General features: G+C 40.1%; 1 protein-coding gene across 2 annotated transcripts in view; it reads left to right on the forward strand.

Moving 5' to 3' along the window:
* ZCCHC17 (zinc finger CCHC-type containing 17) overlaps window positions 1-14,896 on the forward strand; it is a 71,778-nt gene that overhangs the window by 33,810 nt on the left and 23,072 nt on the right. For both annotated transcript variants that reach the window (XM_032160022.2, XM_032160021.2), the window contains exons 4-5: window positions 8,296-8,396; window positions 10,074-10,165. In XM_032160022.2, coding sequence (XP_032015913.1) covers window positions 8,296-8,396; window positions 10,074-10,165 — 193 coding nt within the window. The remainder of the gene's footprint in view (window positions 1-8,295; window positions 8,397-10,073; window positions 10,166-14,896) is intronic.

Here is a 14,896-nt window from a genome sequence, read left to right on the forward strand (position 1 = left end):
GTAGGAGATTGGTGGGTGGGATTGAAAATTCCGGTCCTCTAAGCCAGCATGGTGGTGAGCACCTGTAGTTCCAGCTACTTGGGAGACTGAGACAGGGGGATCAGTTGAGCCCTCCTGGAGTTTGAGTCCAGCCTGGGCAACATAGCAAGATCCTGTCTCAAAATAGAAAAAGTTCCAGCCCTCTAATCACTTGGTCTTTCTGGTGACTAGTCCATCCTGAGGCTATCTAGGGATCCCACTCTGTCACCTCATTAACATAAACTCACGTATAATCAAAAGGGGCTTATTATGAAAACAGAATACACTCCTATCACTTAGTAAATCCCAGGAGTTTTAGAAGTTCTTTGCCAAGAAAGGGGACAAATGTATTTTTGTATTATACTACATCTGTGCTGATACATGACTTTTTCATTTTATTTATTTCAACTAATTGAAATTGAAACTTAAAACAGCTACATGACTAGTGACTATCTTATTAGGCAGTGCAACCCTATACAATTATAAAGTTCTTTTTTTTTTCCTACTGTCTTCTGCCCTCCAGCACTAAACTGAAATTTTGAGAACAGAGAGTTTTCAACATTATACTTTCAGAGTTTCTTGTTTATGACAGAAGCTCAAATATATTTAGCAGTGGATTCAGTTTAGCAAATAATTGTTGAGTTCTATTTTCTGATTAGCTTTTTTGGTGGGAACGCAGAGGTAAGAGAAACATAATCCCTTGCTGCCCTCGGATTGCTTACAGTCTAGTGATGTAAACTAATTAGAGTGGCGTGTAATAAAAATGAGTGTTGTTGCACTTAGTCCATGGAATTGTGGAATGGTTAGGCTGTTTGGATGAATCAGGGCATAGCACAATACCTGAGGTATAGTGGGTGGGTGTTCAGTAAATCTCACTGAATGAATGAATGAATTACAGCCTCAGCTCTACCATTAACTGGCTTCTTGGCAAGTCGCCTCGTCTTTGAGCCTTAATTTCCTTATCCCTGAAATGAGAATGATGTGCATATTTTAGGGTCTTGAGTTTTTTGACTGGGAGGACCATGTTTCATAAACCCTTGGATATATTTTTGCCTATAATATAGTAAGCATTTACTAAATGTTTTAGTGAATCCTTAATCCCAACAAGATAAAGGGTGTTAAAACACTTTCACTAATGTGCTTATATTATTGTCATATACCATTGATTGGGAGATGAATTGACTTGAAAAGTGTGGAGAGGGAATTAAGATTCCCCAAAGGTAACAATGACCTTTTGTTTTGACATTTTTTTGGCTGCAGCTGTCCTCTAATGATTTGAGATTTTCACTTCTTTCCTTTATTGCCAATGGAAGTTGTGGAAGAAATTAATGTTGAACCTAACGCAGTTGGGGTAACGGTTTTAAGGGGACTATAATGGGTTAACTCTGTTACTCTCATATGGTGATTGAGGAGCTAGCCCTTTCCAAGTTGTCAGGTTTGATTTTTCTCCTATTTTTACCAGCAGACACTCAGATGGGACTCATTCTGTTTAAGTGTCATGTTAGGTTTATTGAACTTGATGATGGACTTGATATGCCTCTTGGGCATTTATTTATGGCTTGATGTCAGAAATCCAAGCACAGATTGCTCTGAAGAGCTCCCTTGGGTGTGGCGTGGCAAGCAAAGCATTTTTGTATGTTTGTTTCTGTTTGATTTTGGAGCATATGCTAGAACAGAATTAGATGTGCTTTCCTCTATTTGTAGGTAAGCTCATCTTTCTCCTTTTTTTAATTGAAAGGATAATATAGATTAATAATAAAAATAGGGAAAATATTGGTATGATGTAGGAGACCTGATAAACTCATATTTGAATTGCACTTCTGTTATTTATCAGTCTTGTGATCCTGGATAATTTATATGATTTCTAGACTGTTTTTTCCTATGAACCTTTGTCAAAGAGGATTAAATGAATGGATGGATGTAGTATATATAGTGAGGTATTCAGCACAAAGGAAAGGGGACTCAAATATTTTATATGGTGTCCTCCACTGCATACACGTCATCTAACTTGTGGTGGTGTGTCCATGTTAACAATGAAGTCTCTCCCAAGAATTCAGACTGCTTTCTGAGAATGAATCTAGTCGTGAATTCCCCCCCATACAGAGTATAGTTTCAGTCATAGATAGAAGTAAACCAGGTAATTGCCTATAAAACTGACTGAAGAGATGGGAGCACTCAAGATTTAAACAAGACAATCTGGGTGTAATTCCAGGGAAAAGGGATTGGAACGAAATTGTAATTTAGGAGAATGAAATCTAGTTGATTGTATCATAATCTTTTTTTTTTTTTCTTGAGACGGAGTCTTGCTCTGTCGCCTTGACTGGAGTGCAATTGCACGATATCAGCTCACTGCAACCTCCGTCTCCTGGGTTCAAGTGGTTCTTGTGCCTCAGCCTCCCAAGCAGTTGGGACTACAGGCAAGTGCCACCATGCCTGGCTAATTTTTGTGTTTTTTTTAGTAGAGACGGGGTTTCTCCATGTTGGTCAGGCTGGTCTTGAACTCCTGACTTTAAGTGATCCACCCACCTCGGCCTCCCAAAGTGCTGGGATTACAGGCGTGAGCCACTGTGCCCGTCCTGTATCATAATATTCTACTGAGAGAGAAATTATGGGAACAAGCAGGGGGTTGTCAGCTTAAAACATGGTAAACATAGTAAAAGACAGGCTGAGTGCTTGAAGTTGGCAGAGTTTATCTTGCCTTATTTAGGGCAGAAATGAATCTGATGATAGGAACTGTAGAGATGGATTTTTTTTTTCTTTTTTCTTTGAGATGAAGTTTCGCTCTGTTGCCGGGCTGGAGTGCAGTGGCTCGATCTCGGCTCACTGCAACCTCTGCCTCCCAGGTTCAGGCAATTCTCCTGCCTTAGCCTCCCGAATAGCTGGGACTACAGGTGCGTGCCACCATGCCCAACTAATTTTTGTGTTTTTAGTAGAGATGGGGTTTCACCATGTTGGGCAGGATGGTCTCAATCTCTTGACCTCGTGATCCGCCTGCCTCAGCCTCCCAAAGTGCTGGGATTACAAGCGTGAGCCACCACACCTGGCTGAGATGGATTTTTTTAATGAAGAAGTGATAGTACACTAAACCTTCATGGACAAAAAAAGTATCTCAAAATAGTTGTCTCCCTTTTGTTCTGATTCCATGTGGAAGCAATTTCTGATCACTAATGTCATTGTTCAGGTATTTAATACTGAAGGCAGCAGCTAGTTTACCTAGATAAGGACTGAGAACCTTCCAGGTATAAGGAAAGTATATCTTGTATTGTAAATTCATAAACTGGTGTGTGTCTCTCTCTGAACCAGTCACTAAACTGACAGTCTGGTAAATGTATTTTAGTATATAAGCATCTGCATGCTAAAGACTCCTGCACTTATATCTATAGTTCATACCCTTCCCCTGAGCTACAGACTTGGGTATGCAACTGCCTACCTGACATTTGCATTCAAGATCGAGGGTGAGGGCTAGACCGTGTCTTCTGTTTAATTCACTGTATAAGCTAAGGCCTTTTGATAATAAGCTGTTAATGTCTCAACTTTAATAATCCTGTACCCCATTATAACTATTTTTATGTTTCCGTTTGGTCTATGTCCATATGAGACATAGTTTTACATTATTTCATAGTGTATATATTATTTAATTATAAAAAAAATTTTATGATTGGAAATAATGCATGCTCATCATAGAAAAATAGAGGGAAAAACACACAACAGAAAATGATCATTATGTGCTATTACTACCATACAGAGATAGGCACTGTTAACATTTTGGTGTATTTCCTCTTTTTTGAGATGGAGTATTGCTTTGTCACCAGGCTGGAGTGTAGTGGCACGATCCTGGGTTCAGGCGATTCTCCTGCCTTAGCCTCCTTAGTAGCTGAGACTGCAGGTGCCTGCCACCACACCTGGCTAATTTTTGTATTTTTAGTAGAGATGGAGTTTCACCATGTTGGCCAGGCTTGTCTTGAACTCCTGAGCTCAAGTGATCCACCCGGCTCAGCCTCCGAAAGTGCTGGGATCACAAGCATGAGCCACCACGCCTGGCCAACATTTTGGTGAATTTCTGTGTATTCACATATGTGTATACAATTTAATATGTTGAGATTAAGATTATACTGTATATTTAAAATTTATAGTTTTTTTACACATAATGGACCTTAAACATTTCCCCATTAAAAAAATATTTTCTATAAACATTTAATGCTTTATTCTGTCATTCAGATGTACCACATAATCATTTTAAGTTGTTTCCAGTTTTTCACTGCTAATGCTTTTAGACTTGTCATGTTTATCCAGAAGAGAGCTACCTATACCAAAAATAAAGAAAATAAGTAAAATAAAATAATAAAAGAGAATAAAAAAAATGCCGGGTGCAGTGGCTCACACCTGTAATCCCAGCAGTTTGGGAGGCCGGGGCGGGTGGATCACGAGATCAGGAGTTCAAGACCAGCCTGGCCAACATAGTGAAACCCTGTCTCTACTAAAAATACAAAAAATTAGCTGGGCGTGGTGGCAGGCACCTGTAATCCCAGCTACTCGGGAGGCTGAGGCAGGAGAATCACTTGAACCCAGGAGGTGGAGGTTGCAGTGAGCAGAGATTGTGCCACTGCACTCCAGCCTGGGCGACAGAGTGAGACTCCATCTCAAAAAAATTAAAAATAAATAACATAAAATACATATGTGTGTGTGTGTATATAGTTTACCCTCACTAACTCTTACATATACTCTGAATACCCATGGAAATTCAGTTGTAGCATAAAATAAATACATTTATAGCATAAAATAGCAAAATATTTCAAATTAACTTGCTTAAGCTACTTAAAGACAAAAAAAATTCATTTGAAATCCTTTGTCATTTTTCACTGGTCATATGGAATCAGGTGAGAGAAGGACAAGTTTTGATGCCATTATTTCTATGTGGTACTCCAGTAAATAGACTTTCTGTTTTAGAGAAGAAGAATAGGGTTCCCTCAAGTATATTAGGTTCAACATTAATTTCCTTCATAACTTTCATTAGCCATAGAGGAAAGAGATGAATTTTAACCAGTAGAGGACAGTTGCAGCCAAAAACAAGTCAAGGTGAAGGGCTTCCCCTTTATGGGATCTGAATTTCCTCTTCAAACTTTAAAATTAGGCTAGTTGGCTCATTACATCATAGGGGAAAAAAATAAAACCCCATTTGCATGAATTTCACCAAATTTGGAGATTATGTGTTGATCTAAAATTAAAAACATCATGTATATAAAACGTTTTAGAGGCCCCAGAGTTGTTTAGATAGGTAGGCTATCAACCTCCAGAATCAGCTTATGTAGGTATGAGAGATGTAGTGATGATGGGTAGAGAAAGTAGTGGCTCCCAGTAGGAGCTCTAAACAGAAAGGGCAGGTACTTTGAGTTTCAGGCATGTGCAGGCATCCATGTGCATCTCTCTCTCTCTCTCTCTCTCTGTCTGTCTGTGTGTGTGGGGGGGGGTGTGTGAAAGAGAGAGTGGGAGAATGAGAATGTAGGTGGATAAATTTCCCAAGCAACTTTAGGGAGGGCAATTATTTTAGACAGGATGACTAATTTGTATTCATTCAGAGTAATTATTTATGTTCATTTTCTCCAGAATCGAAGTAATCCTCTATTATTATTATCGAAAATAAATGAAAAGGTTAACTTGTAATACTATAACCACTGTTAGCATTTCAAGTCATTTCTTTCTGATTTTTAAAATGTTTTTAAAGCATTTGTAATCATACTGTATAATTTTGCATTATGCTTTTGTTATTTAGCATGGGAAAATGCTAGATACCTACAGTACTTAATAAATAATAGGCACTCAATGAATATTTGCTAAAGAAGGAATTATTGACTTGTTTAAAAATCTTTTGAATGGACCCTCAAGCAACTATACCATAATTGACTTAATTGTTACCCTTTTGTTGGAAATTAGGTTGTTTCTAAATTTTCCTGTCTTAAAAATACATTGAATATTTTGATGTAGATCACTTTTCCTGAAGCATATAGTTTTTCCTATGTATAAAGTTATTTTCTTAGGACAGGTTCCCAGAAGCAATTGGGGTCAAATAAAGTATTAGAACTCTTGGTTGCAAGGGGCAGAAACTTAATTGGGAAGCATTTTGGCCAGTCTTGTCAGGGGCTTCCAAGATGAATCTCAGCTATGTTTCTCAGTTATGTTTCTGCCCCTTGCGTCTCTTTCCTCTATTGCTGGGACTTCAGCCTTTGCTGTATTGGATGCTCAGTTTATACTCCCAGGGCTTTGTTTCTTGTTTACCAGTGCTCTTCTTTGCTTTTCTTTGGCAGACTCTTGCCATCTGGTGGTAAAGATTGGCATTGGCAATTTTTTGTAGCTTATAATCCTGATTTGTATATGTAAAATGTAATAAGCAAGGTGGTTCTCCCAAGGAAAGGATTTTGGACAGACAGGAAAAGGATGTTTGCTGTAAGTGTTTTATTAAATGTTATTAAAGTATTATTTGATTTGATTTATTTTTGAGACAGAATCTCGCTCTGTCACCTAGGCTGGAGTGCAGTGGTGCCATCACAGCTTACTGTAGCCTTGACTTCCTGGGCTCAAGCCATCCTCCCACCTCAGCCTCCTGAGTATCTAGGACTACAAGCATGCACCACCACATCCTATTAATTTTTCTGTAGTCTTCGTAGAGATGGGGTCTCACTGTATTGCCCAGGCTAGTCTTGAATACCTGGGCTCAAGCAGTCCTCCCAAAGTGCTGGGATTACAGGCCAGAGCTTCCATGCCCAGCAATTATTTGATTTTAAATTATTTTTATTAAATGTGTAATAGTTTATGAGTATTTTATCATTCTTGATAGCCATTGATAGTGACTTCCAAAAGTTTGTTCTAGCCTCAGTAATAGTTCTTATTTTACTATCCTTTCACCACATTGAATATTATATTCTAAATACTTTGCTAATTTAGTGGATTAAAAATAGTAGCTTGTTTATATTTCCTTTTTTAACTTAGCGTCGATCATAATTATTTTTTGTAATTAATATAAATGGCTGTTTACTTTTTTATTCCACAGATTTACCATGTTTGCCATGCTGTTTTCTAGTTATTGTTCATCAGGGTTGTTGTTTTATGGTTCTTACATATTTTTTAACCTCTGTAGGTAATAATACTGCAAGTTATTTATGTATTTATGTATTTATTTATTTGTGAGACTGGGGTCTTGCTCTGTCACCCAGGCTGGAGTGCAGTGGTGCAATCTCAGCTCACTGCAACCTCTGCCTCCTGGGCTCAAGCAGTCCTCCCACGTCAGCCTCTTGAGTACCTGGGATCACCGGTTTGCACCACCATGCCCAGGTAGTTTTTGTATTTTTGGTAGAGATGGGGTTTTACCATGTTGCCCAGGCTATACGCAGGTTATTTCAGCACTGTAAGTTTTTTGGCTCTTTTGAGTTTTTCCTTTGGAAAAAATTCTATTGATGATATTCTTGCATCAAAGATATATAAACATCTTTATCTTTTTGCTTTCAAATAATTTTACCAACTTATGTTTCTATCAGTATTGTGTAACTACAGATATTTTATCACATCTTTACTAATATGGAGCATTAAATTTTTTTAATTTTTTGTTTTTTATTTTTAAAACAAGATTTGCAATATTTAAAAAATAGAGATGGGGTCTCGTTATGTTGACCAGGCTGGTCTCAAACTCCTTGCCTCAAGGTATTCTCCCATCTTGGCCTCTCAAAATGTTAGGATTACAGGCATGAGCCACTGCGCCCGGCCTGTTTTATTTACTTATTTTTTTGAGCTGAGGTCTCATTCTGTCACCTGGGCTGGAGTGCAGTGGCGCAGTTGCAGCTCACTGCAGTTTCAGCCTCCTGGGCTCATGCGATCCTCCCATCTCAGCCTCCTAAGTAGGCAGAGCTACAGGCATGTGCCACCATGCCCAGCCAGGTTTTTTGTGGGTTTTTTTTTTTTTTTTTTGTAGAGACTGGGTTTTGCCATATTGCCCAGGCTGGTCTTGAACTCCTGAGCTCAGGCAATCTGTCCGCCTCAGCCTCCCAAAGTTCTGGGATTTACAGGCATGAGCCACTGTGCTCGGCCACTTTGAGCATTATTTTAAGAATGTTTGTTGGTTGGTTGGGTATAAAAAGCAGTCTCAATTTGCAGTTTTAAGTTCCACGCTTTTCAGTGAAAATTTTCATTTTTCCCTTGCGTTCCCCAACTCTTACCTTCTTATCCAGTTTAGAGTATAAATATCAGATGTGCCCTCTGCTTTATGTTATTTCTTCTTCTTGTGCCCAGGTTTGGTCCATCGAACTCATATGTCATCCTGTCGGGTGGATAAGCCCTCTGAGATAGTAGATGTCGGAGATAAAGTGTGGGTGAAGCTTATTGGCCGAGAGGTAAAGTTCTGTGTGGCTCCCATGTGGTTAGAAAGGATTAGGAAGAGCTGGGATTTTTGATATTTTATGATAGTGAGTGTGTAAATTTTGTTAATTGTGGCTGATAATCTTATTTTTAAATCCTGCCATTAGAATCTATTCCAAATTCAAACCTTCTGGTAGACTGTCCTGCAAACTCAGAAGGAATGATAGGAGCTATAAAAGTGTGGTGCAATAAGTGCATGTTTGTAAAACTTCCCTCCCTGAAGTTTACCCATAGGGTGGGCTGGAGGAGAAAAAAAAGAACCAAAAAGAGAGAAGGAAACTTGATCTATGGGACAAGTGTTTATCACAAACTTCAAAGAATACCTGCCAGATACACTTCAATTTGGGACAAAATAAAAAGAACACAGATAGTTTACAGTCATTTTCCCTAATATCTGGCACCATGCAATGTGCAGAAAGTGAAAAAAATCTGAAGGACCCTGTTACTCACTTGAGGGTATGAGGGCTGTGGGTGTGGGCTGACCACAGGAGAAATAAGAGCATACACTGAGTCCTGTTCTTCTACCAGAGAAAGGCACGGGAGATAGGCATGAAAGAACTATTATTCAACAATATTTAAGTGTTTAATATGTGCTAGGTTTGGGAGATATAAGAGCGAACCAGACATAAATGATCCCAGCTATTATGGAGCTTATATAGAATATAAATAGAAACAATTTTTCTTTCTATTTTGAGACAGGGTCTCTCTTTGTCACCCAGGCTGGAGTACAGTGGTGCCATCATGGCTCACTGCAGCCTCAGCCTCCTGGGCTCAACTGATCCTGCCACCTCAGCCTCCTGAGTATCTGGGACTACAGGCACGCACCAATAAACCTGGCTTTTTTTTTTAATTTTTTTGTCAAGACGGGGTCTCACTGTGTTACTACCCAGGCTGGTTCAAACTCCTGGGCTCAAGTGATCCTCCTGCCTTTGCCTCCCCAAGTGCTGGAATTACAGGCATGAATTTCCATGCCTGGCTGAGACAAATATTCATAAAATAATTGCAAGTTATATTAAGTGCTATATTGGGTTCAAACACTATTGGAGGAAGATTTCTAGTTGTCAGGAAAGGACTCTTTAAGGAGGTGGTATATGAGCTGAGACCTTAAAGAAAAGGAACTAGTCATGGAAGACTTGGGATAGGAACATTCCAGGCAGAGAGAATAACTGATACAAAGACCCTGAAGTGAAGAAATGCTTCATGTGCCGTGGGAAGCAAAAGAAGACCAATGTGACAAATGTCTTCATGCTTAAAGAAGCTCTAGACCAAGTCCAGAAGGAGATCTAGTCTCCTGAAATGTTCAAAAACCTCTTCTGGACCTAGAGATCTCTGAACAAATCACTATGCTGAACTTACCTGGAAGAAAAGCTTTTATTTTCTGCCTGGTTACTTCCACAAGCCTTGGATTTTTTGAGCTACCATTTTTGTCTTTCCCCCAGAGGGACAGGAATGAGATTAAGACTGTTTCTAAAATTCTTCTGCCATAGGGTCTACCTGTTATGCTTATTTGTATCCGCAATGTTCCTAGCACAGCACCTGGTCCATTAAAGAAGCTCAATGTTATGATGATGAAAATGTTGACTCTTAATTTTAGACTGGCCATCTAAATGATGTATTTAAAGTTTTTGGTGACTTTTTTTGGTCTCTTTCAGATGAAAAATGACAGGATAAAAGTATCCCTCTCCATGAAAGTTGTCAATCAAGGGACTGGGAAAGACCTTGATCCCAACAACGTTATCATTGAGTAAGTAAAAGGTTTGGAAAGGTGAAAATTCCTCTGCCTCCCAAAGCATAAAATGCTTTAGTAAATCAGACTGAACTGGTAACTCTACCATTTATGGACTTTGTGATATTGATGAGTTACGTAACCTTTGCAATCTTTGGTTTTTAGAAATGTAAAATGAAGTTAGACCAGGCATGGTGGCTCACGCCTGTAATTCAAACACTTTGGCAAGCCGAGGCGGGCGGATCACCTAAGAGGTCAGGAGTTTGAGACCAGCCTGACCAAGATGGCGAAACCCTGTCTCTACTAAAAATACAAAATTAGAAATTTGCTGGGTATGGTAGTGCGTGCCTCTAGTCCCAGCTACTCGGGAGACTAAGTCATGCACTAGAATCTCTTGAACCCAGGAGGCAGAGGTTGCAGTGAGCTCAGATTGTGCCACTGCACTCCAGCCTGGATGACAGAGTGAGACTCGGTCTCAAAAAATAAAATAAAGTAATAAAATAAAAATAGTTAACACCTTGCTGCATAGAGTTCTAAGATGAAATGTTAACGTACCAAGCTCCTGGCATTGGAGTGCTCCATCAGTGGTTTTGTTTCCTTCCCCTTAATTTCTTTCTGTTTCTGCCCTTTAACAAGTTAGCTAATAAGCGTTCATGAAGAACTGTTCTTTACCTCTCTCCCAGTGATTTCTGCAGTGGGGTTACGTGGGTCTCTTCCCCACAGAGACCATGTGGAAGGGTGGAGTAATCCAGGAGCAACTCCAGCGGGGTTTAGACTCCCACATCTTGGGATACACTGTGCTCTGAAAACAACATCTTCGTTTCATTGGCTCTTCTGACCTTTCTTTTAGGAATGGGAAATTATCTATGTAGGACAACATCTGGCAATACAAGGAATTTTCTGTCTGTCTCAAGTCTTTCTTGAATTTCTTTTTTTTTTTTTTTGAGACGGGGTCGCCCAGGTTGGAGTGCAGTGCCATGATCATGGCTTACTGCAGTCTTGACCTCCCGAGCCCAAGCTATCCTCCCACCTCAGCCTACTGAGTAGTTGGGACTCCAGGCACGCGCCACCACACTTGATTTTTGTTTTGTAGAGACAGGGTCTCCGTATGTTGCCCAGGTTGTTCTTGGACACCTAGACTCAAGCGATCCTCCCACCTTGGTCTCCAAAGTGCTGGGATTACAAGTGTGAACCACCATGCCCAGGCTTCTTTCTTAAATTTCTCATCGGAGGTTCTTGGATCCCTAAAGTCCCTTAAAGGGGGATCTTGGAGGGTTTTTTTTTTTTTTTTTTTTTTTTGAGACAAGTTTCGCTCTTATTGCCCAGGCTGGAGTGCAAAGGCACAATCTCGGCTCACCGCAACCTCTGCTTCCCAGGTTTGGGTGATTCTACTGCCTCGGCCTCCACAGTAGCTGGGATTACAGGCATGTACCACCATGCCCGGCTAATTTTGTATTTTTAGTAGAGATGGGGTTTCTCTATGTTGCTCGGGCTGGTATCGAACTCCCAACCTCTGGTGATCTGCCCGCCTCGGCCTCCCAAAATGCTGGGATTACAGGTGTGAGCCACCGCACCTGGCCCTTGGAGGGTTTATTAACTGTTTTTAGTGTTTTTAGAAAGCCATCCAAAATTGTATGTGTATCCTCAGGTTAACCATGCTGTTATTTTGTTGCTTTTGATGATAAAATATTACATTGTTTGTCTTATGTTAATTAGGTACTCTCGATGACAATTATGTCATTGATGAATTTAAAAGACAAGAAAAGTGATAGAATGTTATTTGAGTGGGATCTTATTGGTGAAAAGTTTGGAAAGCCTTATGTTTATAGTTCTGAGCAAAATCACTTTGAATATGAAGGAATTTTATCTGGAAGTAAGGGAAATGATATTGAATACATACTGCAGTGCCAGGCATTTTATGTACATTCTTGTGTACATAACAACCTGCAAAGTGGACGTTATCCCCATTTTACCTTATACTCCTACTTTATAGCTTGGTGCCTGGTGATAAGTAACTTACCTGTGGTTACATAGCAAATTATCAGGGACTCAAAACTCGGTCTCTCCGACCTTAAAGCTAATGCCCTTTTCACCACATAATGCTTCTCACTCTTGCATGTGACTTACAGAGCTTTTCAGTGGTTTAGTCTCTAAATATTAACATGTTTGTAAGGCTGATTATTGATCAAATACTGTCAGTAATAGTAGAAATCTTTTATAACTCAGAGTGCAGAAGTGTTTAAATCTGGCTGTGGTTCAAGTTAGTGTTTGGAAAAGAAAAAAGAAAAAATTCTGATGATTGCATTGTAATAAATCGCTTCTGCTCCAAAGAATCCAATGCTATACGGACTCATTAAAAAGCAGTGAAATTTCCCAAAGCCACCCTTACAGTGATAAAATATAAAACATGTAAGATAAAAGAGCTAACCCTGTTTCTCAGAAAATGGGTAGGGAAGGGAAAGGGTTCCCTGGTTTTGGGCTGTCTCTGTGTAAAACTATTTTTAGTAATAATCAAGTGGCTGAAACAGTAACTTTGTTGTAAATTATGTCTATAGCTGCATCCAGGAAAGAAGCATGGCATAATGGAATGATTAGAGGATTTAGAGCTAGACTTGAATCAGAAAGAGTACTAGTTCTGCTCCAAACTAATATACGACTTGGAGCAGATTACTTAGTCTATCTGAATCTTAGCTTCTTTACTATAAAAAGGAGATAGTAACATATATCTCAGGAATGCTTGAGTGGTTTAAGTAAAATCTTATTTGTAAGGAGCCAGCTTCATGTCTAGTCTATGGTAGACATATATGTAGCTACTTGTAGTTATTGTTTTAAATGCTGCTTTGTTTTTTCCTCTAATATCTGAGATTATAGCACCTTTTCTTTTTTCCTCATACTATGGTGTACAGAACCACACCTTTGCTTTTGAAAGAACGTGTGTGTAAGACCCACAAAAACAGAGACCATGACTTGTCTGCCATTGTGCCTGATGTATAGCATTCATGGTATTCATTTAGTTTTTTTTGAGATGGAGTCTCACTCGGTCACCCAGGCTGCAGTGTAGTGGTACAATCTTGGCTCACTGCAACCTCTGCCTCCCGGGTTCAAGCGATTCTCATTCCTCAGCCTCCTGAGTAGCTGGGATTACAGGCGTAGGCCACCATGCCTGGCTAATTTTTGTATTTTTAGTAGAGACGGGGTTTCACCATGTTGATCAGGCAGGTGTCAAACTTCTGACCTCAAGTGATCCCCCGCCTCAGCCTCCCAAAGTGCTGGGATTACAGGCATGAGCCACTGCCTCTCGGCCCTAGTTAGTACTTACATTTACTCATTTGTTCAACAAATATAAGGCAACTTGTAATAAATACTAAAAGAGTAGTTTAAAGCAGTGGTCCCCAACCTTTTTGTCACCAAGGACTAGTTTTGTGGAAGACTAATTTTTCCATGAATTGGGGGCTGGAATGGTTTTGGGATGAAACTGTTCCACCTTAGATAATCAGGCATTAAATTCTCATAGGAGGTGCGCAACCTAGATCCCTCACATGTGCAGGTCACAATAGGGTTTGCACTCCTATCAGAATCTAATGCTGCCGCTGATCTGACAGGAGGCGGAGCTCAGGTGGTAATGCTCCTTCACCTGCTGCTCACCTCCTGCTGTGCAGCTTGGTTCCTAACAGGCCATGGACCAGTAGCAGTCTGTGGCCTGAGGGTCAGGGACTCCCTGTTTAAAGAAAGGGTTCTAGGGATTCACTTGAAGAGGAATAGTTTACTTCAGGCCTTGATGGTCAAAGAATAGGTGGTATTTGAGCTAGCTTTTGAAGAACAGATAAGATCTTGTCAGACAGCAGGGGAAGGAATGGTATTTCAGGCAAAAGAAATGATTTGAGGAAAGGAATGAAGCAGGAAAGCACATAGTACATTTGGGAACCTTGTTTAAGGAAAGAAGAGGATATGATCAAGTACTAGAATGGAAGGCTTAAAAGATAATTTAGGGTCAGATTGTGGAGAGCCATGAATGTCAGTTAAAGAATATGAATTTTTATTTATTTTTTGAGAGGGACTCTTGCTCTGTCATCCAGGCTGGAGTGCAGTGGCATGATCTCCGCCTGCCGGGTTCAAGCAATTCTCCTGCTTCAGCCTCCTGAGTAGCTGGGATTACAGGCACCCACCATTGCGCCCAGCTAATTTTTGTATTTTTAGTAGAGATGGGGTTTCACCATGTTGGCCAGGCTGGTCTTGAACTCCTGGCCTCAAGTGATCTGCCTGCCTCGGCCTCCCAAAGTGCTGGGATTACAGGTGTGAGCCGCCGCACCCAGCCCATGAATTTTTTTAAAAAAGCCTTTGGACAGAGAGGCTTCTGGTCAGATTAACCTCCCCAGGAATCCTATTGTCTGGCCTTGCCCTGTTAGGCTCAGTATTCTCATCCTGTCTTCAGCCACCCTTAGTTTGTCAGCCACCTTTCATTTTCCATAAAAATCTAACTCTTACATTCATCCCTCAGGTCCCAAAGTGTTAATGAGATAATCTAATAAGTGACTCTGTAAATGGAAAGGGGCTAAAAGCAGTTTCCAATTAGGCGTAGCCCACAAAGTACAGTCTTTTTCTTTTTTATTATGATCAAGATCAGAATTGAGTGTAGTATATAATTTTTTTTTTTTTTTTTGAGACAGGGTCTTTCTGTCCCAGGATGGAGTGTAGTGATCATAGCTCACTGCAACCTCAAATTCCTGTGCTCAAGTGATCCTCCTCCCT

This window comes from Hylobates moloch, unplaced genomic scaffold (assembly GCF_009828535.3).
Source record: "Hylobates moloch isolate HMO894 unplaced genomic scaffold, HMol_V3 SCAFFOLD_8, whole genome shotgun sequence".
Lineage (NCBI taxonomy): Eukaryota > Metazoa > Chordata > Mammalia > Primates > Hylobatidae > Hylobates > Hylobates moloch.